The 23,079-nt window shown below is 41.3% G+C and overlaps 1 protein-coding gene and 2 long non-coding RNA genes across 8 annotated transcripts in view; 2 read left to right on the top strand and 1 right to left on the bottom strand.

Annotated features, from left to right (window-relative positions):
* LOC140689468 (uncharacterized) overlaps nucleotides 1–4,167 on the top strand; it is a 29,366-nt gene extending 25,199 nt beyond the window's left edge. For all 3 annotated transcript variants that reach the window (XR_012064445.1, XR_012064447.1, XR_012064446.1), the window contains one exon: nucleotides 3,995–4,167. This is a non-coding gene — a long non-coding RNA (uncharacterized lncRNA). The remainder of the gene's footprint in view (nucleotides 1–3,994) is intronic.
* Nucleotides 4,168–13,530: 9,363 nt separating this feature from the next.
* LOC140689467 (uncharacterized) lies at nucleotides 13,531–15,684 on the bottom strand. Its single transcript, XR_012064444.1, has 2 exons — nucleotides 15,545–15,684; nucleotides 13,531–15,309 (listed from the first exon to the last, which is right to left on the bottom strand). It is a non-coding gene; the product is annotated as an uncharacterized lncRNA (long non-coding RNA).
* Nucleotides 15,685–15,749: 65 nt separating this feature from the next.
* Nucleotides 15,750–23,079, top strand: part of RBPMS (RNA binding protein, mRNA processing factor) — a 158,880-nt gene continuing 151,550 nt past the window's right edge. For 2 of the 4 annotated variants that reach the window (XM_072950332.1, XM_072950333.1), the window contains exon 1: nucleotides 15,750–16,397. In XM_072950332.1, the coding sequence (XP_072806433.1) occupies nucleotides 16,332–16,397 (66 nt within the window). In that variant the 5' untranslated portion in view covers nucleotides 15,750–16,331. The remainder of the gene's footprint in view (nucleotides 16,398–23,079) is intronic. The other 2 variants (XM_072950334.1, XM_072950335.1) reach the window with 2 other exon arrangements.

The following is a 23,079-nucleotide window of genomic DNA, read 5'->3' as shown; positions in this document are numbered from 1 at the left end:
TTGTAGTATCTTCAGGTTAATTCCAGACATAACATCACTTCATCCTTAAAAACTTCAGAATGTATCCTTAAAAAACAAGGACCCTACCTTTTAAAAATTGAGGTAAAACTTACATACAGTAAAGTACACAAATCTTCAGATGGTACACCCACAGCTGTGAAACCACCACCCAGATCAAGATCTAGAATGCTTCCAGTTTACCCAGAAGGTTCCTTTGTAGGACCTTATAGAAACAAAGAACAATACCACTATCACACCTGAAATTTAATAACAATTCTTTAATACCATGAAATGTTCAAATTTCTTCAGTTGTCACATGGCTCTTGTTCTTGTTTTTGGAGGTTATGCATAAAGATATTACAAACATTCGCATATAGGCTTTCATGTGAATATAAGTTTTTATTTCACTTGGGTAAATACCCTTTCCTCTGCACCCTCTCCCCCATTTATTGTTTGTAGACTAATAGTCAAAGTTATTAAACCCATGTGCTTTGCAAAGGGAGGGGGAATATCATTAAATGGAAGTTTCAGAGGATCTCCTAAGAATTTCTCATAATATCTATTAATAAAAACCTCAGGAACAGTGTTAATAGTATCTTTTTAAACTTCTGATGCTATTTTCTGTGTACATACATGCACACACATAATAGGATATAAAAAGGTAATATTTTGTAACAATTTTTAATGTCATATATATCATGGAAATCTTTTCAAATCAATAAATAAGGACCTACATTAATCCTATTTATGGTTTCCCAGTATACCCTGTGTTATTACAATTTATTTATTCAATCCTTACTTCTGAACATTTAGGTTGTGTGAAACATCTAGATATTACATTTCGTAAGTGAGTTGTGTCTCTTTGTCCTTTGACCACTTTTTTTATTGGGTTATTGAAAAGCACCTTAAATATTAGTGATGTTAAATAGACTTAATTAAAATGTTAATAATCGTGAGCAACTCTTTTTCCTTTCTTCCTTGATAATTCAGTAATTAATATATTAGTATTAATTATGCAGGTCCGAGCATATACGGTGGTTGGAGTTCACACAGGAAAGACAGCCAAGCAGGGTGATTGACAGCCTGGCAGGCGTTAGAAGGGCACATACAAGGAAACTGAGAAATAAGTAAATATATTGAGGCTAATGAGAGCCAGGTTTCTCACTGTTGGAAAGGGGGATTACAAATATCAAAAAGGAAAAAACTAGAATGAGCTTTGTGTGTCAGATTGGGATTACAGGGATTGAGGTGAACCAATGGTCTGAAATACAGAGATGCAGAAACAAATATATCTGTGTGTGTGTGTGTGTGTGTACAAAAATATAAATGTGAGTGTGTACACATTTATATATTCCCTTGCTAGATCCACTAAGAGGAACTGTAGCAATGAGCCCACCTAATGCCGAGATCTTGGTCTCTAAATTCCTTTTCTCCACCAAGAAGGGCTCCTTGTAGAAATGGCTGATTCCAGGTCTAGCACATGGAAAATACAAGATCTTGTTGTACCAAAGCATAAGGAAGTGCTTATAGACTGATGGGACATATCAAAAGGACACAGGAGTCAGCTTGAATGGAGCCCAAATCTGGGACAATCTGAGCATTAAAATAAATAATGATAGTAACAGATTACATTCCATTGAACAGAACAGGAATCCACAAGTCCACACTGACATAAATAGACAAATGAGGAAATACATGGGAAGAAGGCCAACTAATAAGTTTAAAAGGAGTGATGGAATTAGAAAATTACCACTTGTCAATCATTTTAGTAATAATTCAGGCAGGAAACATCAATTGATGCTAAAACAGGAAGGTAAAGGTTGGATGAGAACAGGATATTTACACAGCCTCAAAGTTCCTTCCCACAGAATAATGATTAATTACAAGAGGAAAGAGTAATTTTACCATCAGACACGATGAACATTATTTTCCGACCAGCTGACATCATAAGCCACCTGATGCACAGTAAGGAAAGCACGGCCTCACTTCTGTGCTCTCCCTGCCAAAATGGGTAACTTAATCCAATCACTAGGAAAGAAACACCAGGCAGACCCAACTGAGGGATATTCTACAAAATACCTGATGAACTATTTCAAGTCCAAGAACACTGAAGAGATGTAACAAGACATACATACACATGGCAACGTGGGACCCTGGATTGGACCCTTTTGCTTTAAAGAACATCATTGAGACAGTTAGTGAAACCTGAGGGTGTCTCTGGGTGAACAGTGTATGGGAATCCCCTGCACTCTTCTTGCCATTTTTCTGTAAGTTTGAAATTATTTCAAAATAAAAAGTGAAAAATTATGAACAGAGGAAAGCCAGAAGAATGCCGGGTGTGGGAACAGGACAGAACACTCAAATACTCAAACACCTCTTTGTGATAAATGGATGAAAGAAAAGCCTTTACATGAAAGGAGAAATTAAAAGGCTTGTGTGGCTGAAAACTATCAATATTTCTTTCACAGGCCTTTAGTGCAAATATTACAGCCAATAACATTTGTATTAATTAGCAAAAATATAACAGAAATAGAGTCAATCAAGAAAGGAGTTAGACCTGCATAGGTCAATGCAATTATTGCTACAATCTCACAAACAACTCACAGTGAAAAGCAAGAGTTTAAAGTGAAGAAAATGCATTCAGTTCAAAATCCAATAAAAATACAGTACTGAAAAAAAATATATATAGTACTGTGGGCCCAGAGCCAGAGGGTATTCTCAGAATGGGCTTCAGGCCTACATTTAACCATCTAGAATTTTTTTTAAAGAATCATTACTAATCAAGCTTTTCAAATAAAGGATACACCTTTTAATGGGAAGTCTGCATTTCGTCATAAAGATGGAAGAAGCACACGGTGCCTTAAGCCGAGTTGATCTCCAGAAAAGCAGGCTCTGTTTCAGCAGTGCACAGCATCGTGTTGTATATCGTAGAGAGCTTGCTTATGGCAAATTTATTTCATGTGTTCATGTACAAGCACATCAATCAAGGAGCTTACGGACTTGCAACAGATGTACTAACTTATGTTCGTATTTCTGTTGAAATGAATATATGGGCTCTTTCATATGGTCTTGACAGCAGCTCTGAGCAGGTGACCTTTATCACTGGTCCAGTTTTACAAATAAGGAGACCACATCTAAACAAAATGAAGCACCTTTCCTGAAGCTGATACTTATAAGCCGCAGGGCTTGGGCTCAACATAGATCTCTGAATTCCACCGTCTCTAAATTTGCTGCAGTTTTCACGGTACCAGGCCCACTCAAGGGAGTCACACATCAGCAGGAAGCAGTAACTCTGCGATCTCAGACTATTGTTCATATCTTATGATGTGTCGCTCAAAAAGCTCATTCATTCAATAATAGCTGGTATGAAGTCCTCATTTGGAACTCATTTTCTAAACATCTAACATGTACTGGAAGTATCAATGGGTGCTTAAAATGTTTGTTAGTGTTTATACTATATTAGCTAAACCATAAAGCTTCTCCCAAAATCTCCTCATGACACTCCTCCAGGTTTCTTGACTGGCTGCCATGTAGTTCAACTGAACATTCAAAATGCAGACAAAAGTTGTTGAATCAGACCAGTTTATAGGTTATAGCCCAGAATCTGTGACAGCAAGTCGGATTATCTCTGGTCAGCCAGAAATCAAGATCAGCGCTCATAACACAAGTTCCAGACAGTTTCAGAATAAATCATGCTTTTCAAAAAAACATTTTCTAGAATGCTTAACTGATGTGGCATCAAACTTGAAAGACAATTCAGTGGATATACATCATGGCTGAAAAAAAAAAAAAGACTCTTTTAGCCAAGTCTGCCTACAGTATTTTTCACATGTTTTAAATATGGTGTAAGTAGATAAAATGGAAGGGTCAGTTGAGATTGTGTCACTGTTTAGTCTTAAAGTCAATGAACAAAGGAATATATATTTTTTTCAATAAAAAAGTCAGTGAATGTTCCAGCAAAATTCATATGCTTGTTCTCTCTCTTTTTTTGAAGGTGGTGAAGTAAAGACATGGGGGATTGGGAGGAACAAACTACTGGGTGTGAGGCTCGATGATGTGTTGTACAACACGGGGAACATAGCCACTACTCTGTAATAAGTGTAAGTGAAAAGCAACCTATAAAACTGTATAAAAACAAATAAAAATATTTTTTAAAAAAGACACGAATTAGAGACTCTTATTTATTTAAAAGCTATTCATTCTACAAATATTAATGAACTATGTGCCAGGCACACAATCTAAGTGAATGTATCATTTTCTCGTATTAATTATGGCAATTAAGTGAGTTTTGGTTAACATACCAGTGGCAATACCAGGCATCCCTGAGCATACTTGAAACATCAAATATTAGTTGTTTTAGAACATTTTTTTTAATCAACAAAGGCACTTTCCGAAGAATTCACATCAAATGCTACAGATATAATTGTCTTAGATAATTAGACTAGAATTAAATCAAACAGTATCATGAATGATTAGAGATGTCGTAGAGAATGGGCTTAATATGCTTGGAAAAAAGTGGGGGAACTAGATGGAAAAGTGGTGGTTGAGAGCAGAGGATGGAGGCAATGGATAGTAAAGTGAAAGAAGCAAGAAGACCTGGAGGAACAGGGAACCAAATGTAAATCTGAGATGCTGAGAACAACACGGCTGGTTTCCTACCCAAGAGCTCTTACCCTTCCCCTTCTTCCTGGCAGATAGAAGCCACTTTCCATCATAAAGGGAGAAAATGCCAGATACTTGCTTTCCCAGTGTTCAGTGCAGCTAGGGGTTCCCATGTTCTGGCCAATGAGAGATGGGGAAGACTTTCCTCCCTATTAACACAGACTCTGCCTACCTTTTCCACACCACTGAATGTAACTGTGTGAGAATGTGATGCTTGGAATTGTTGCAGCTATTTTGGGACTATAAAGGAAGATATCACGGGACCCGAAGAAGAGGTACTACATGCATTTAGGAATGGAAGAGTGAAAAGATGCACCAATCCAGGGACTATATTTCTAATTATATGAAATTTTTAAAAGTTCTTCTTGTTTAAGTCACTTTCCATCAAATTTTTTGTTGTTGCTACTTGCAGCTGAAAACATTCTAATGAATACAGTTTATTACTGCCTTAGGATAAAGTCAAAATTACTTTCTATAACTTATAAAGGTCTTAAACTCTTAATAATCTGGCCCCCTTTACCTCTCTAGGCTAATCTCTGACTGCTTTTTTCATTCTTCAGTTTTTTTCAACTCTGTAGCCAAAAGTCCCCTCGCTTTTCTTCAGGCTAGTTTGTAGCTGGAACCTCCCCATTTCTATCACTCCGGCTCTGTCTGACCTCGACTGCTCATCCTTTAGGACTCAGTGAAATATCACATCCTCCTAGAAGCCACTACCTACAACCCAGAGTATGTATTTGTCACATCTATGAAGTCCCTAGAGATGTGAATTTCCATAGTTACAGCACATTTTCTACTTTGTTGTAACTGCTTAACTAATACTTTGTCTAGCCCGTGCCAGTCAGGCTTGTGTCTTCTTGTTCATTATTGCACCTAAGAACCTAGGTGGTACCTAACAGTCATACCTGTGGAACACATGAAGGAGTTGTAGGATATTGGAAGCACAGCAATTTCAAAGATGGATTAGGAAAAGGCAAACACCTCACTAGAAAAATGCACAGACATGATAGACAGTTTCCAAATGGTTACAAATAAATGAAAAGATGGTCAGCCCTGTAACAATCAAGAAATGCAAATGAAAAAAATAATATTTTTCACCAACAGATTGGCAAAATGAAAACAGATCTCTTCAATGTTGGGAATGTGGTAATGAACTGGACCATCTCATACACACTGTAGGAGTGAGTGTAAATTGTATAAACTTTCTAGCCATAAATATCAACATTTCAAATGTGCCTACCATCTAACCAAGCAATTTCTTTAGAATGTATCCTAAGAAAATAATCAGACAATGTACAAAGACATTTGTACACGGATGTTCATCATGGCAATGATTAATATTAAAAACTGTAAACAATTTAAATGTTCATTTATCTAGAAGTTGTGCACACATAGTGGCATTCTTCAAAGCTTTAAAAAAGATGAGACAGGAAAAACCAAGGTGTCTTGATATGTCTAAATGGTCATAATATGTATTTAATTGAAAAAGGAGATATAGAGTATTAGTATATAATTATGCCATTTTAAATACATGTTAAAATTGATTTTGAAAATTTAAACTAATTAAACCAATTAAATAAATTGGTTGAAACAAACTGTTCAAAAACATATTAGACTAAGAAGAATATATCCAGCCACTAGTTTTGAAACTTTTCAGTCTCAGAATATATCTACTTTATATTTACAAAGATTAGTCATTCATAAATTTTAAAGTGAGTCACTTAGGGTGAAAATTATAGCAAAGCTTAAGATTACTGGGACCCTAAATTTGCATACACACACATACTCACACACAAGATCTAGGTTTGCAGTTTTCAGCCACTGATGTTTATCTTACCTAAGCAGTCATTTTTTTGCCTCTTAAAAAATGTATATATTTATTTTATACTTAAGCAGGTTTGATGAGGCTTTTTTCATAGGAAGAAAAAAAACTGATAAAAATGGGGGAAAAAAGCCTCCTTTTCTTTTTCCTGCTGAATATTCCTAAAAAGAAGAAAAATTTTTAATGTTACATTAACAATAAAATGTGCAAAAAAGCAGAGAGGAATCTGGGTACAAACCACTTTTCTTTTCGATCAGTCCTCCCAGTTAGAGACCCATTTTCACTGGCACTTCTGAGGTGCCAACTGCTGTCAAAGCTTTTGGAGATTTTTCAGCGTGAGCTTCTTCTCAGTTGTTTCTCATCAGGCTTAGGATTTAGTATTCTCAGCTCCCCTAATTTTATTACTGTTGTTTTCTTTCATTCTCTTTAACCTTGTTAATTTATGTCCTAAAATAATAATGACAACAGCATCAAATCTTTTCCGTGTTTTTCTTGGAGGCTTTTGAACAGAGTGGACGGAAACGTGTATGTTTAACCCACCATCTTCAAACAATGAAATGTAACAATCCACGTAAAGTTTGTAGCACGGTTCTCTGGTCAGTGCTGTTGGCTGCTATTATTTTAATTAGTGTGCTTGTTCTCCTTTTACATCTGACTGCTTGGTGGCCTCTTTTCTGGCTAGTCTTTCTACTTGTCCTGTCTAAGCACAGAATTTCCTAAGATTTTATCCTTCCACCTCTGATTTTTTAAGCTCACTTATGATTTCAGTTCAGATGGCACCCAAATATATGTATTATCTCCTATCTCTTATGGGCTACAGACCCATTTTCCAACTATCAGCATGATCCCAACAATGGCTAACCTCGTAAGCCTGATGCTGAACTCATCTATCCATGCAACCGGGTCTTCTCCTCTGGATATCTGCTTTTTTTTGGAGTTGGCACCATCAAATCCTTGAAGCTTTGAAACCTGGCTCTTAGGTCAGATGCGTCATTCTCCCTTACCCCTCCCTTCAATCATTTATCAAATCATGTAGCTTACCCCTTGGAAATGGCTTTCATTTCCATCCTTTTTTCACTGCCTGTCCATGGACCACTCAGCATCCGTGTCTCCCATCTCCCATCTTGCCTCACTCAAACCTACTTTACAAACCACTGAAGATTTCTTTCTAAAGGGCAGTTCTTATTAAGCACTAAAAGAACTAAATCTTCAGCCTTATCTCCTAATGCTCACATACAGATTTTCTACATTCTAGACAAATTAGAGTACAGTAGACATTTACAAATGTTTAAGTTAGCATTTGATTGTTTATAAGTGAGTCTCTAAAATTCCAGAGACAGTTGCTAATTTATTATTTTCCCGAAGCGCAAATTCAAATCACAGCTATAAAGTCGGAGACAGGAAAAGTCACTTAATCATGAGGGTGCTTGCCAACTGCCCCACAGCCACACCTCAGTCTGGCTTCGTTGTTTTTTACTTATCATCATGTATTCAGAAGTTTTTATGAAGGTTCTGAAGGGACCACAGATATCCTTCAATTCCACTTTACTGCCTTTTAGAAGGAAAAAACGTGCCAGAAATGGCTTTTGGTGATTTTTGTTGTTTTATAGATCTAACTCTTGGGTCAAGGGTTACCACACTGGCTAATCCTTAAAAATGCCCAGTGCTTCCTGGTTTCCAGAGCCTTGCTTCCACTGTTCCCTCCCCCAGTGTTTTCATTATATATTATACTTAAGTAACCACCCCAAAACCTAGTGGCTTAGAATGATAATCATTTATCTGGGCAGTATTCTGAAAAGATAGCTTGTCTCTGTTCCATGCGGTGTCAGCTGGGGCAGCTCTGTAGAGTATCTGCCTCACGCGGAAGGCTGGCTGCTGGCGCTGGCTGTTGCAGGGAACCCAGATGAAGCTGTGAGGGTTGGACGAGCATGGCTAGGGCCTGAATTTCCTCCATGTGGGCCTCTCCAGGTGACTGCTTGGGCTTTCCCATTACGTAGAAGCTGGGTTCCAAAAGGAAGGAAACAGAAACTGCCAGAAATTTTTAATGCCTGGGCTCAGATTTCCCAGAATGTCATTTCCTCTGCATTCTGTTGGTCAAAGCAGAAACAGGCCCAGCTCGATCAGATTCAAAGGCAGGGCACATAAGCTCCGGCTCTCGATGGCAGGAGTGGTTTGCACGTACCAAAAAGTGAAGTTATTTGGGGGCTGTGTATGAAGACTAGCAACCACCATCCACCGATGGCCATAATACATTTCCCTCCCATATGAAAAACTCACTTATCTCCTACTCTAAGATATCCAAATATCTCAGCCCTTTATACATCAGTTCATAGTTTAGGACAGAGATGAACAAATCACAGACTGAGGGCCAACTTTGACCTGTGGGCTATTTTTGTACAGGCCCTTAGATAAGAATGGTTTTTATATTTTTACAAATATAAGAATAATAATATGTGACAGGGATCACACATGTGACCTGCAAAGCCTAAAATATTTACTGTCTGGCCCTATATAGAAAAAGTCTGCCAGCCGTGGTCTAGGGTATCAGCATCTAAGTCAGGTCCGAGCGCAGATCTGGCTCCTTGGGTGTGGTTCCCTGACCATGGCTCCTCAGACATGGTTCCTCTTGACCTGAAGACCAGGGATGACAGAGACAAAATATCTATCTCTCACATAGCCAACATCTAATGGTAAGGCGGAGACAGAAAACCTATAATAGATACACCCGTTCAAAAAGGAGAGAATATGAGAGGAACCCGGAAACTGCTCTGTAGCAATTCTGAAACCCAGCTTGTCAAATGATATCAGTTCCTTAATTATGCCCACTCCTGCTCTTTAGGAATAATTTTCAGTGGTTCTTTCATCCATCTGGAGTTCTCTTCTCTTTTGGAAACAGCTCATAATTGCAAATGGGTAGCTTCCTCAGCCCGCTTCCTGCCTGTAACATTGAAGGTCCAGAGGCCTCTTTTCATTATGAATAGTCTCTGCCTATTTTCAGTGAAAGCTAGTAGAGATCCTTAAAAAGGCATAGGTTTTTTTTTTTATTTGAAGTATAGTTGATTTACCATGTTATGTTAATTTCTGGTGTACAGCATAGTTATTCATTTATACATATATATTCCTTTTCATGTCTTCATTATAGATCATTATAAGGTATTGAATATAGTTCCCTGTGCTATACAGTAGGACCTTGTTTATTTTATATATAGTAGTTAGTATCTGCAAATCCTGAACTTCCAATTTACCCCTCCCCACCCCCATTAATCATAAATTTCTTTTTTTAAAATAAATTTGTTTTCTGTGTCTATGAGTCTGTCTCTGTTTTGTAAATAAGTTCGTGTCATTTTTTAAAGATTCTACATATAAGTGATATCACATATCTTTTTTCTCCCTTTTTCTGCCTTATTTTACTTAGCATGACTCCAGGTCCATCCATGTTGCTGCAAATGGGATTATTTCATTCTGTTTTATGGCTGGGTAGTATTCCATTCTGTGTGTGTGTGTGTGTGTGTGTGTGTGTCACAGCTTCTTTATCCAATCATCTGTAGATGGGCATTTAGGTTGTTTCCATGTCTTGGCTATTGTAAATAGTGCTGCTGTGAATATTGGGGTACAGGTATCTTTTCAAATTAGAGTTCCCTCTGGATATTTGCCCAGGAATGGGATTACTGGATCACAGGATATGTCTATTTTCAGTTTTTTAAGGAATTTCCATAATAAAAGCCATAGGCTTTTTATACTTAATGTTATAATCATCTCTCTTAGGCAAAGGCTGTCCTCAAATTTCTTATCAGGACAGGCCCTTCTCTACCTTGGGCCAGTGTCACACTGTTGTGGGACATCATTTAGATCCTCAGAAGCCCTGCTGTCCAGTTAAGGTAGAAGTACCACCTTAAACTTTGCTGAGATATTAGCATATCTAGTACTGCATAACAAGTCACCCCAACACTTAGTGGCTTAAAACAACAGTGTTATTATCTCACAGTTTCTGCTGGATAAGAATCCAGGCCCTGCTTAGCTGGGTCCCTTGGCCATAAGGTCTCTCAAAGGTTATTAACCAAGATACCATCCAGAGTTATGATCTTGTCAACCATAACAAGATTTCATAGATTGGTGACTTAAACAAGAGATGTATTTTTTCTCACAGTTTTGGAGGCTGGGAAGTCCAAGATCAAGGTGCCAGCCAGTTTGGTTCTTGGTGAAGGCCCTTTCCTGACTTGCAGACAGCCATTTACTCACTGCCTCCTCACATGGCAGAGAGAGCAGAAGCTCTGGTGTCTCTTCTTACAAGGGCACTAATCTCATCTTGGAGGCTCCACCTTTATGACCTCATCTAAACCAAATTACTTCTTCAAGGCTGCACGTCCTAATACCAACAACACATTGGGGATTAGGGCTTCATAATATGAATTTGGGGAGGATATAAGCATTCAGTCCATAACAGAGCTCATCTAAGGCTGCACTTTGGGAAGATCTGCTTCCAAGCTTACTCATATAGTTGTTGACAGGATTCAGCTCCTAGTGGGTTGTTGGACTGAAAACCCCAGTTCCTTGCTCTTGGATGGAGGCCTCCACCATTCCTTGCCACATGTGCCTCTCCATCAGACAGCTCACTTCCTAGCAGTTGGCTTCCATTAAAGGCAGCAAGGGAGAGCGCAAGAGAGGGTGTATAAAATGCGAGTCATGGTCTCTTTGTAATCTAACCTCAGAAATTGTATCTATTCATTAAAAGCAAGTCACTATGTCCAGCCCACACTCAAGGGGCTTGAATACCAGTAGGTAGGGATCTCTGTGGAGGCTGCCTACCACAGGGTCTTCCAGCTATACCTTTGTCCTGAACTTTACCTAAGGCCATGTTTTCCTAGTAGCACCTTGGATTTGACCTTTACTCTGGGCTATTTTTCATTTTGAGAGTTTTATCTTCTGGAGAAGCTAGGAATGAAAGAATGTTTTGTTTTAAATCCAGCAGTTCCTGGCTTCTTTAGGTTTCCTCTTGATTGTGACTGAAAATGGAACAGTTCCTGTTTTCTTTAGCTCATCTCATTTCTCTTGTACTATATCACAAGCATCTGAAAGAAACCAACCAAGCCTTTTAATATTCCACCCAGATCTAGCCAGATCCACATGTTCATTAGGTATCTTGTCTATCTTTCATGTAACAACAAGCTGGTTTGGCTAATTGTTTTTCCAGTATGTAAACGGGGTTCCCCTTTCTCCTTCCTGCAGTAACAATACTCTCACTGTCCTTTAATAATGCTCTTCATTAGCAGACTCCTCACAGTCCTTCCAGCTTCCAGCTTCCACCTGATCCCAAAGCAACTGCCACATGTTTTAAATTTCTGTGACAGCAGAATCCCATTTTCTAGATATGCAGTTATGTTTCAGTTATTTATTGCTGTATAACAAACCACCCTAAAACTTAGTGTTTTTAAATGACAGCATTCACTTTTTTGCTAATAGTTTTGCAATTCAGGCACAACTCAGTGAAGAAAGCTCATCACCCTCCCATGTGTGGTTAGCTGGGGCAAATCAACGAGGGCTGGAGTATCCACTTCCAAGATTACCCACTTATAAGCTGGCAATTGGTAGCAGCTGTCTGCTGAGCGAGCAGCTCGGGTTATAAGCCGGAGACCTAATTCTCTTCCACATGGGCCTCTCCACGTGGCTGCGTGGGCTTCCACAAATGTTGGAGGGAAGTGATTGAATCTCAGAACTATTTAGGAGGTAAAAATCAGGATGTTGCACAATGATGTGAATATATTTCACACCATTAAATCGTACTTAAAAGTGGTCAAGACAGTAAATACTATGTTGTGTGTGTGTTTTAGCCACAATTAAAAATTAATTAATACAATCAGGGGAAGGTGGTGTGGGCCTGGAGGTGGATGGGAGTGAGTGAGGGAGAGAGAAGTGTTAAGAATGACAAAAACCAACCAAACACCCCCTCTGGCTTCAAAAACATTTCCAGTCCAGCAGAGGATGCAGAAGAGTTAACAGACAGTCACAACACACGTGGTAGACACTGCAGCTTTCTGCCTCAATGCTAACAGAGTTATCAAGCCCATGCCACGCAAATTGCTTCAAAATAGACCTTTAATGTCTGCAATTCCCAGAGACAAACATTTAAGACATAATTATAGGTTTGGATTTCTTAAAGCAAGCTTCAAAATGAACCCTGCCAGAGAAACAGAGATGGGTAATGAAAACTACAGGTGCATACAGCATTTCCCTTTCAATCTAGCATATAACCTTGCAGAAGCAATGAGGTGGTGGGCAGGGGAAAAAGCAGATGTCTCCTGGTCACTAGACTTCTTTTTTTTTAGGATATGAAATCCTTTTGTTGTCTTAGAACTCTTTGTTTGTCTGGAAACTACTGCTACTGAGATCTCATTTTGAAACTTTTTTCTTTGAAGTAGTAAACAGGTCATAAAGATCATTTATTTCCTGAATGAATGTATATCCCCCAGACAACTCTTCTGCCTCACTCACAAAATTTTATAAATACCTAGTCTTTTTACAGATTTTCTGTCAGTTTTGTTGGCAACATTACTCTATTGTTCCTCCAATAAAGTCTTCTAAACCATCTTCATAGAAAGGACAGTATTACCCCGTCCTCATACACTTCTGAAAACACCCTGGATTTCACACTCGCCACTGACTGTATGTTCTAGATCTCCCTGCTTTAGTGTCAGCTGCCTGATGTGTCTGTCAGTTGACTGGCTGAGCGGTGTGATTTTACTTTTTATTTTTTGAAACCTCACCAGTTGTTCCATTCTGCACAAGCTCTCTATCTAGGGTCTCCCCTAGCAAAATAATGATTACCAGGAATCTGCCCAGTGTCCTTGTGATGCTCTCCATGCCAAGATGCCTCCACTAATTCAGTCCTTCGTGCAAGATCTTGGAAGGATGTCTTACTATCATCCAGGCCCTACAACCAACACCTGGTAAGAATGTGTTCATTCATTTGAAAATAATTATTGAGTGCCTACTATGTGATAGGCACTGTCTAGATGTTGAGGACACAAGAGTGAACAAGCCAGACAAGGATCCTCTCATGGAACTTATTCTCACTTTTTTATTCCAGAGGTTTTTGACCTGTAACAATAAACAAGGTGCCAACTTGGCTTAAAGATAAAGGAATCGGGTTCCATGTTTTAGATTAAGTCACATTTCCTTGAATGGGGGTAGGGGAGGTTCTCCCAGAATCCTAGAATCACACAAGATCCACCTACTCTTAAGTGGAGCCTGACGGGGACTATCAATGACTAGGTCAATTGTCATTCTTCTTGGGTCTCTGCCATGCTCCAGCAAGACAATGCCTTTCTGTGGAGTGTGTTCAGGAACAGGCAAGAATGGCCAAGGAGGGTAAAGTTCTGGCATCACTGGTCAGCACAGGCGCCCAAGACCACTACTCAGCCATTGCTCAGGAAGACATTGCCCCCTCGTGGCTCCTCATATAACTGAGTGAGGAACTGGAAGAGGAAAGGGCCATTTAAATTTCCAGATTAACTGTACCCTTGCTGCTCCTGAACTTCGATTGCAGTTTTAATGGACTCTTGGCTTATTTTCATCTGGGATACACTTTTTTTTCCCCATAGAGAGAAATGACATCGTGACAGCAATGAACTCACTTTATCAAAATCTTCAGACTTCCCCTCCACCCTAGAAAATTTAGTATGTTAATCCAAGTATCACTACTGGTTTTCTCTTCAGAAAAACAAATATTTTCTTTGCTTTCTAAGATTTGAACCAGGATCTGCGATTATGTTGTCGGGAGTTATCTTGTCTCCACAACACCACTTTAAATTTGCTAAAAAGCAGAAGCCTTATCTTTTAATTCCAGGCGCCACCCCCATCCCATTCCCAGGAGCACTTAAACCAGTACTGGGTAAAGAATACCCAGTAGGGGAGGGGTAGGGAAGGAGAGACAAACAGCCAAGCAAGCAAATAAATAATTAGAAACTGTGATTGGTGCTGTGCTGATAGGGAACAGCCTGCTGTAAGGGTGAATTCCTGGGAGTGAGGGAGAATCTACCGATGTTTGGAGTTTCAAATTTATGTGTTTGTACCAGTCACTAAGTTTGAAAGCTTAAATGATAGCGTTGGAAAAGTTCTCGATGGCTCAGGAAAAATGGAAATCTCCTTAATGTCAGTTTCCATGTATTGTAAACTTAACTGGGTAAGAATGGGTGCCAGGTGCTAACAGTTTTACCTATCAACTCATCTCTAACAGCAAACTCCTGGGAGATAAACAGAACTACTTCCATTTCACAGACGAGGAAACAGAAACCAGGCAGTTCTTCCTTCAGACGTTGGCGCATAAGCAAGCTTCGTGCGCTGACCTCCCAGAATGCTATCTCCCTTCTTTAAGCTGCTTTGATCCTCGGAATGTCATCTGTATTAGCTTCCAGTTGGGCTGGCAGTGAAGAATAGTCCCTCAGCCAACAAATATTTATTGAGTGCCTACTATACACCGGGTAGCATATTCAAATTAACGTGGGATTCAAAAGATAAACAGGGCTTGGTCCTGTCTTCCAAGAAAGATCTCCCAGAAGAATCAGAAGCAGCCAGGTAAACAACTAATTCCAGGACAGTCTGATAAGGGCTGGAGAGGAATCGGAGGAGGAGCCGCGGGAAGCCTCGCGGAGAGCAAGGGCCGGCCAGAGCGGGGAGGCTGGAGAGGTTTCGGAGGAAACGGCGTCGGAGGTGGGTTTGAAGTTGCGCCCTGAAAACAGCGGCTCGGAGCGGGCTGCCCCCGGATATCACTCGAGTTCTCTGGTCTTGTCATTTCAAGCTGCCGACTAAGAAGGAATAGGTCGAAGCTGGTACTGCAAAGGAGGTGTAGGTTGAGGGATAGGGGTGCGAATCCCTTGTGAAAAGCAAGCAAACAAAAGTAGCACATCCCACTTCCCGGTCCTCGCGCGGGCAGGGCCTGGCTTCCCGAAGCCCCTTTCCAAGCCTCGCTCACCGCCCTACTTAGCCGCCGGGGCCCCCAGGGGCCGAGCGAGCGAGAGGACCCGACCCTCTTCGTTCTCCCTCCTCGGACCTCGCCCTCCAACCTACCGCTGTGTCGGGGGCTGGGGTCCGCCGCTTCCGCCCGCGGCCCCTCCCCGGCGCGCGCCATCCGGCCGCAGGGCAGCCGCCCTCCGCGCAGCCCCTCCTCCCGCGGGGGGCTTTGCCGTCCCGCGTCCCGTCCCTCCGGGCTCCAGCCTGCAGCCCACGTCCAGGGAGGGCGGAGGGAAGAGGAGGTGGGGAGGAAGGGAGGGTGGAGAGAGGGGAGGGAGGGAGGCAGGCGAGAGAAGGGGAGCTGCTTGGAGCCCGTACTTCCCAGAGTCAGCCAGCCAGGAGCGCGCACTCCGCGGCTCTCTGGGTCCCAGCCGCACCCCGCTGCCCCGCACCTCCTCCTGCTCCTCTCCGGGTACCCCTCGCCCCCTCCCTCCAGAAGCTACTACGCTCGGGCAGCAGCCGCCCCCAGCCCCTCCTCGTCCACATCCCCAGCTCTCTGGGTTCACTCCTGGGACGCGCTCCTCGCCCCATCCTTTCTTCCTTCCTTCCTTCCCTTGCGTCCGCCCGCTTGCCCTCCCTCTTCAGGTTTCCCTCCCGGGTCCCGATTGTCTCCGTCCCCTTCTCTGTCCGCCGGCGCCTCGCCCTGCCCCGTCTCTCGCTCGCACTTCCTGAGTCGCCCGCCGCCGTAGTCTCGCAGCGCCGCAGGAGCCCGAGCCGAGCCGCGCCGCCGCTGCCCCGGCTCCAGCCCCCGCAGCCCCCCGCGCCCGGGGAAGGGAAAAGTGGGCGAGCGCGTCCTCGCCCAGCCCCGCGTCCCAGCCCTGCCCGGCGAGGGAGGACCGGGAAGATGAACAACGGCGGCAAAGCCGAGAAAGAGAACACCCCGAACGAGGCCAACCTTCAGGAGGAAGAGGTACGGAGGGGTTGGGTGCGGTGGCGGGTACGACGTGGGACGGCAACCGCGGGCTTTCTCCGAAGTGCGCGCGGCCGGGCCAGTGGGGCGCGGGTCCCGGGGAGCCGGGCTGCGCCGGAGCCGGGGCGTCGCGGTGGAGGGTTTGGGGATCGCCCTGGCCCCGAGGCGCAGCCCCAAACTGTGGCCCCCGGACGGTGGATCTTAGAAGAGTGTGTTTTTGTGGGTTCATGCGCGTCTGCGTGCCTAAAATTGCGTAACTTTGAAGACTTTCCTGAGAAAGTATTTGTAAGTATAATGCTTAGCTTTGTTTGCCCCTGATTTTAAAAGCGGAATCGAGAGGTGACTCCCGGGTGACCTCAGATTAGTGGGACCGGGAGGGTCAGCGCTTAGTTCTGCATCTAGAGCTGGAAGTTGTGGGGTGTGTTTGTGTAGTTTAAGGAAGAAACTCGGGGAAAGTTCTCGTTAAAAGACACCTTTGGTTCCCTGCCCCCTCCCTTTCAGCGTGAAAAGTTCTTGGTGAAATCTTCCCAACTGAGGCATTTTGGATTAATAGATAACTCATCAGCCGCATTCTTCTCTGATGAGTCAAAGACCCCGAACCTGGGTAACTAGGTTTTGTAGATTGAGGGGCGTAGTGGTTGTGGGGAGCGGAATACAAGAGTTTCAAACTTTGCAATCACCAAGTGATCATCGAGGCTATTTTAATAGGACTTTGACGTCTGAACGTAAATTTTATGTGGTGCGTCCATAACAACGATAAAAACGTTGCGGCTGCGGAGCGTTCCTTTGGTAGAAACAAAATTCGATAAATGTAGGAGGGAACTCCTGAACAAACGTTTCAGAATTTTGTAGTTAGGTTATTTGTGATAGCCTGTTAATGTACCTGCAGGAACAGCCATTTCTCAGGAGCCCAATAAAAAATATTTTTCGCCTACTTGTTAAAAAGCCCGGAAAACTGTCTTCTTAAACATTCTAAAAGGAACTTTAGAATGTATGTAGATGCAAGAAAGTATGCATCTGGATATGACCTATAAAGCATTCCTACAGGTGTTGCATCCTCCTATATAAGGTTAACAGAAAGGTAGACTGATTCTTAAGTTAGAATGTTGAGATTATTATGAAGATAACTGTGTTCACTAAAATTCTGATAGTGAAACCAAACATTGCAGAAGATTTAATTAACACGTATAAGCCCTCAACACTTGTAAAATGGGAACTATTCAAATGGAGAAGACGGAGGAGAGCCGTAAGACCATGCAAAACAATACAAAATAAATACAAGGTTTTACTCTGAACACAGTACAACCTAGGTGAATTGCCATAAGCCAGAAGTTGCTTTCTTACCTGAGGAAATCGCTTTTATTATCATAAACTATTATTTTGAAAAGCATTGTTTACATGGCCAGTTCTTTTTTTAACTACAAGTGATCGAATACTACTGACATTCCTTCTTTTTCAAAGAGATGGAGACTTGAATTGCAAGTTCTGTTTTTTTCTTGAACCATAACTGGTTGCTTTTCTACTTATTTTCCCTACCCCTGAAATAAAAATTTAAAAATAATTGTACTTTTTTAAGGAGTTGCTATAATTAACTAATTCATCTAACACACTGAGATAATAATTGCTTTAAAAACCTTCCTAGTTCACTATTAGATTGGCAATCTGTTGACCTCTAAGGGTAAGAATATATTCTGTGAAACCATCTTTCTCTGTTCACTTGATTGAGAACTTGGAAATGGAAAGTTAATCAGGTAAACCAAAGATTTGTTTTGGTTTGAGTGTCCCCAAACCATAACCAACTTGACAAATTAAGTAGGGAAAAATCAGATTTCTGCTTGACCCATTTCGGCCTCACTGCCTCCAGTACTGACTTGTCTGCCCTGTTCCGGAGTGTCTTTCACTGTGCGAGGCGGTGTCCAAGTGGAATCACACACAGGTGATCCCAGCACAGTCGCTGCCTCTTACCCGTCCTGGTGCCCTTTCAGTGTTTCTTCTCAGGTGGGAATGATTCGTGGCTCTAGGAAGTATCCGTTTTTAGCAAGACACTTTATTTTAAAAATAAAGGGACAGTCCAAAACATTTCAGAAACCAAGTTGCACAAGAGGTGGAGCCTACAAAACAGATACACTTTGAAGAGAGAGGTTTTCTAATGTTGAAAATTCAGGAAAAGAAAGTCAGTTGGCCTAAATGATCTAGGTAATTTTGCCCTAGTTCCCTGTTTTGGGTTTATGTTTTGTTTTGAAAAACTCCTAACCTCTTTTTCCTAACCCTGAAAGCCACAAGTAAAATAAATATGGTATTGGGTGAGTCCCATTAATGTGCTCAGCATTATACAAAACCACCGCCCTGGACCCTTTCCCTGCCCACCCAGCGATCAGCAGTTTGCTCTCAAACACATTTAAAAGCCAGGCCTGAGGATTCCAGTAAACAGAACACACACATGTAAGACGTATATACATATAATGACAAAAGAGGAAATATGTGTTTTCTCGTTTCTGGTAGCCATTGAGCTGAGGAAGGAGAGTGAGTCGGGTCATCATTAAGAGAAGACAGTTTATTTCACAGTCATCAAGGTAATTTAGGCTTTCTATACCACTTTGTAAAGTCCAGGGTTGTGGGGGTTTTTTTCCCTATTTTTTAAGTGATTTCCTTTTATCTTCCAGTACGTTTCAGCCCTGTTTGAGCGCTTCTGAAGCTTACTTTAAAACACTTACTTGGTTCTAATTGAATAGGATGAACAGTCCAGGATTTAGGAGAATTTTTGCAGCTTTTAATCATTGAAAGTTTTTGAGAACGTGGGCAGGATGAAGACTTTTGCTTTGGGTAGTATTTAAAGCTTTGAGGAAAAATAAGATTTGGCTAGCCAGCTGTGTAGGAGAGCGAATACATCTGGCTTTCTGGCTTCTAGTGTGCTATACACGTCTGTTCCTATGCAAGTTGTCCCTGTAAAGAAAAACCAGTTGTCAAAGTCTCACTGGGATCTAAGATTTACAAGCCTTCTGTATATGTATATGTAGGGCATTAGATCATTTCTTACATAACTTGACAATTAATAAAATAATCCTAAAATTTGCCTCTAATTTTGGACTAGACAATATTCTCTTAAAACACCTTTGGCATTTCATACTTGACTATTAAAATTAATACATGAGTACTAGACATAATTATATGTCTTATTTAAGTTTTGTATATTGGGACAGTCTATTCTTGTAAATAGAAATTATTTTTGGTCACTGAATTTTCAAAACGGAAGCTTTCTTTTTTTGGAAAGCAGATAAATAGGTAATTTGGGTTTATTTTTACTTTTATCCATGTCATTGAGTATTTTTCAGGCTGATTTACAAATCATTTCTAAAAGGTGTTTTATTATACTGAAGCACTGGTGTTAGAATAATTTCTCCTTAAATTGCTTTGACTGAACATTCTTTGTATTTAAAACTAAAACAAAAAGCTTGACCTTGTTGGAAAATTGATCAAAAAAGATGTCTGGCAGCTGTGGGGCAGAAATCACAAAGTCAGGTCTTCAAAAGTTAACACAAATCTTTACTTCGCATTCCCTCTTTTAAAATACTTACTAATTTTGCGCAAATATCAGATTCATGAAGAAAACTGTTAAGAGGGATTGGCACAGAGAGGGTACCATGTTAGCTCGATGTGGCAACCTTTCATTGGTTTTCATTGAACATTAATATTAATTTACATTATGACTTGGGAAAAATACAGAATGGTTTTGTACAGTTTAACCAAGTTTGGAGTCTTGTTACTCCAAATCAAATCAAATCAAATACAGTAAACTTATACTTCAGTCATAAATAGAGTTTGGTGACAGCATTTTGGGTGAAAATGTGGTGACTTCATAGTAGAATGATGGTAGCAAGACCACTGCCAATACGACATGCACTTATGAGTTGTTTTTCCAGTAGGGGTTTTAAGATTTCCCTGATAAACCCTTATGCTCACGGGTAGTCGTCTGTCTCTAAGGCATTTGTTGGAGAGGAAGATCGGATAGGGTAGAAGTTCTTACTGGAGATGCTTTCGTATAATTTTTGAAGGTTCATCTTAATTTTTGCTTTGAGGATAGAAGTGTTTGACACTGGTGATGAGGCAATAAAGTGGAAATTCTTGTGCGCAGCAATGGGGTTATGAATTACTGCAGCTTTCTGAAGGACTTTGGCACCATATATCAAAATTTCAAGCCCTTTGACTCCATGCTTAGAATTTAGAAATTTATCCTAAGGAAATAAACATGCACAAAGATTTATTCATAGGGACGATTATTAGAGTTATTTACGATAGTGAAAATTCAAAGACTATGTCTAAGAGGGAAAGTGCTAAGTAAATCGGTGAAATTCCTCAAGAATATTATGTATACATTAAAAGCCGCATTTTTAAAGAGTATGTGTGTAAATTTCTTTGGTGGCGTAAAACAACGAATTTATTTCTCAGATTTGAAGGCTAGAAATCTGGAATCAAGGTGTTAGCTCACCTCGCTCCCTTTAAATGCTTAGGGGAGAATCTGACTTTCTCTTCCAGCTTCTGCATTTTAATTGAGGGGCTAATTCTCACGACATTAAGTGAAAAGAGCAGAATTAAAAGTTTTATATTATGTGATGCCAATTCTTTACAATAACCAAACAGAAATAAAAACTAGTGGATTACAGATCATTTTTTACTTACTTTCTGATGCTTTCCTTTGTTTTCTAAATTTCCTCGAATGGACGTAGGAACAAAACCAATCAGATGCCTTTTCACTTTGAAGATTTCATTAAGTTTCCTTGTAATATCTGTAGGTGTCACAAAACCATTGGGCTGGTTGCATTTTGGTTGGTTTTGCTCCCGAGCCTTGCGGTGGGAATCAGGCCTCTTCTGTTCCTCTTGGCCTTTTCTCACAATGTTTATCTTACTCATTCCTTTATCCTGTCTCTTCCTAGTGATCTTCCACTGCTCTCCTTGTTCTAAAATGCTGTCTCAATCATCCTAACACAAACTGTTGGCAACCTCTGATGCCCCAACTCGTTCAGCACTCAAAGCCCAAATTTGACACTCAAGATTGCTCCAGTGTACCTCCGTACATACTCTGCACACCGTTTGCGTCAGCTGCCCTTTCCCTCTTGATCTAGTTTGAGCTGCTTTCAAGGCAGGCGTCAAGTTTCAGGCTACATTTTGCAAGTACCATCCCAAGTTCAGTCCCATCTGAATGTCCTATTTCCAAAGAGATGACTTTCTGCAGAATTTCAGGAGAAGGTACTATACTGGATCATTACTTTCTTTTGTGTGTGTGTGTGTTTAAAGCTCTCTGCCATCTTATCACAGTGTCCCCAGTATCTTCCCAAAGTTAGTACCCCAGCACCAGGTAAGTACCACACACACAAACATGTACACACATAATTCTTTATAAATAATTTATAAATATACGAAAGACCCTTACTGGTAGGGTTGGTGGTGATGACCTTGAATACCTAAGCTGCCTAAAAGCAGCCCCTTACTGAATGGGATTTAGAGCCGCTTATGGATGGACCCCACCCTGGCATCCACAGCCTCTGTTTGCCCTCACGGGCCAGTGTGCCTGGTCCATCCACCAGCCACTGCCAACGTGGGCCCTCTTGTTCCGAGGTGCGGTTGGTTTCACCACTAGAAGTTGGTTTCTGCTGCAGGATTCAGCTTAACCTTTTGGGCAAGGGCTTCCGGAAGCCCTGGTTAGGTGGAAGAGCAAGAGCATCGAGCTCCCTGCATTCCCAAACAAGCCTGCTCAGTGTGATGGCTACTTTGGAATGTTTGTGTTCAGTTTCATTTGGCACCTTCGTGTCTGCTTGGGGGTAGGGTAAGGGGAATGCCAGTGTTCCTCTTGAACGGTGCTTGCTTTGGTCAAAGAAAAAATTTAGGAAGGAATGAAGAGAATGAACCTTAATAGTAGCTGGGGCAAAAGTGGCCGCATGGCTCTTTGGGCTTCAGGCCAGCAGGAACCAGGTATTTAAATTGATGCTGTGCTGATAAGAGGATGTCCTCCCCTGATGGGGGTGAGCCTGTCTGTCCTGCAGGGATGACTTGGTAATGATTCCTGGAACTCACACCCCTATCTTGAAGTGCACTGGGAGAACATTTCAGACCACTTCAGTGTATTGTGCGTGTGAAGGGGAAGGGTGAGCGCTTGACCGCGGAGCTTACTGGAACAAAGTTGCCTAGTTTGTCGTCTTTGCTGAGCACAGAGAGAAGAAAATACTGAAATATTTGATCCTGGGAAATTTTCAGAAATCTTTTTAACCATTCACTCAGGAGGTGACTGCTAACTTTTGAGAATTTACTACATGCCGAGCACTGGATGTGTATCATCTTATTTCATCCTCACAACAAGCTGATGGAGGTATGACTGTGATGACGAACCTCATTTTAGGGGGAGGTGACTGAGGCACTGAGGGGTTGAGTGACTGGAGCCTTGACGTGCAGATTCTGGGGAGAGCTGTGACAGCTCTTCGTCTTAAATTGCTCCGGGTTTAGTGCTGATGGCCCTGGGTAAACAGGTATGATAAAGCACTGTGTTCAATTAGGTGAAGTGGTAGTTTGAGATGAGAACACTGTCAACCACACTACAAGGACGAGAGGCTGATGGAGCTATAGCAAAGGAAGCTTTAAAAAAAAAGTGACATTTGAGATTTTAACAGATGAGCAAAGGGTTGAGACAGTG

This window comes from Vicugna pacos, chromosome 26 (genome assembly GCF_048564905.1).
Source record: "Vicugna pacos chromosome 26, VicPac4, whole genome shotgun sequence".
Lineage (NCBI taxonomy): Eukaryota > Metazoa > Chordata > Mammalia > Artiodactyla > Camelidae > Vicugna > Vicugna pacos.
Note: the sequence above shows the minus strand (reverse complement) of the source record. Positions and strands in the feature narration are given on the sequence as shown.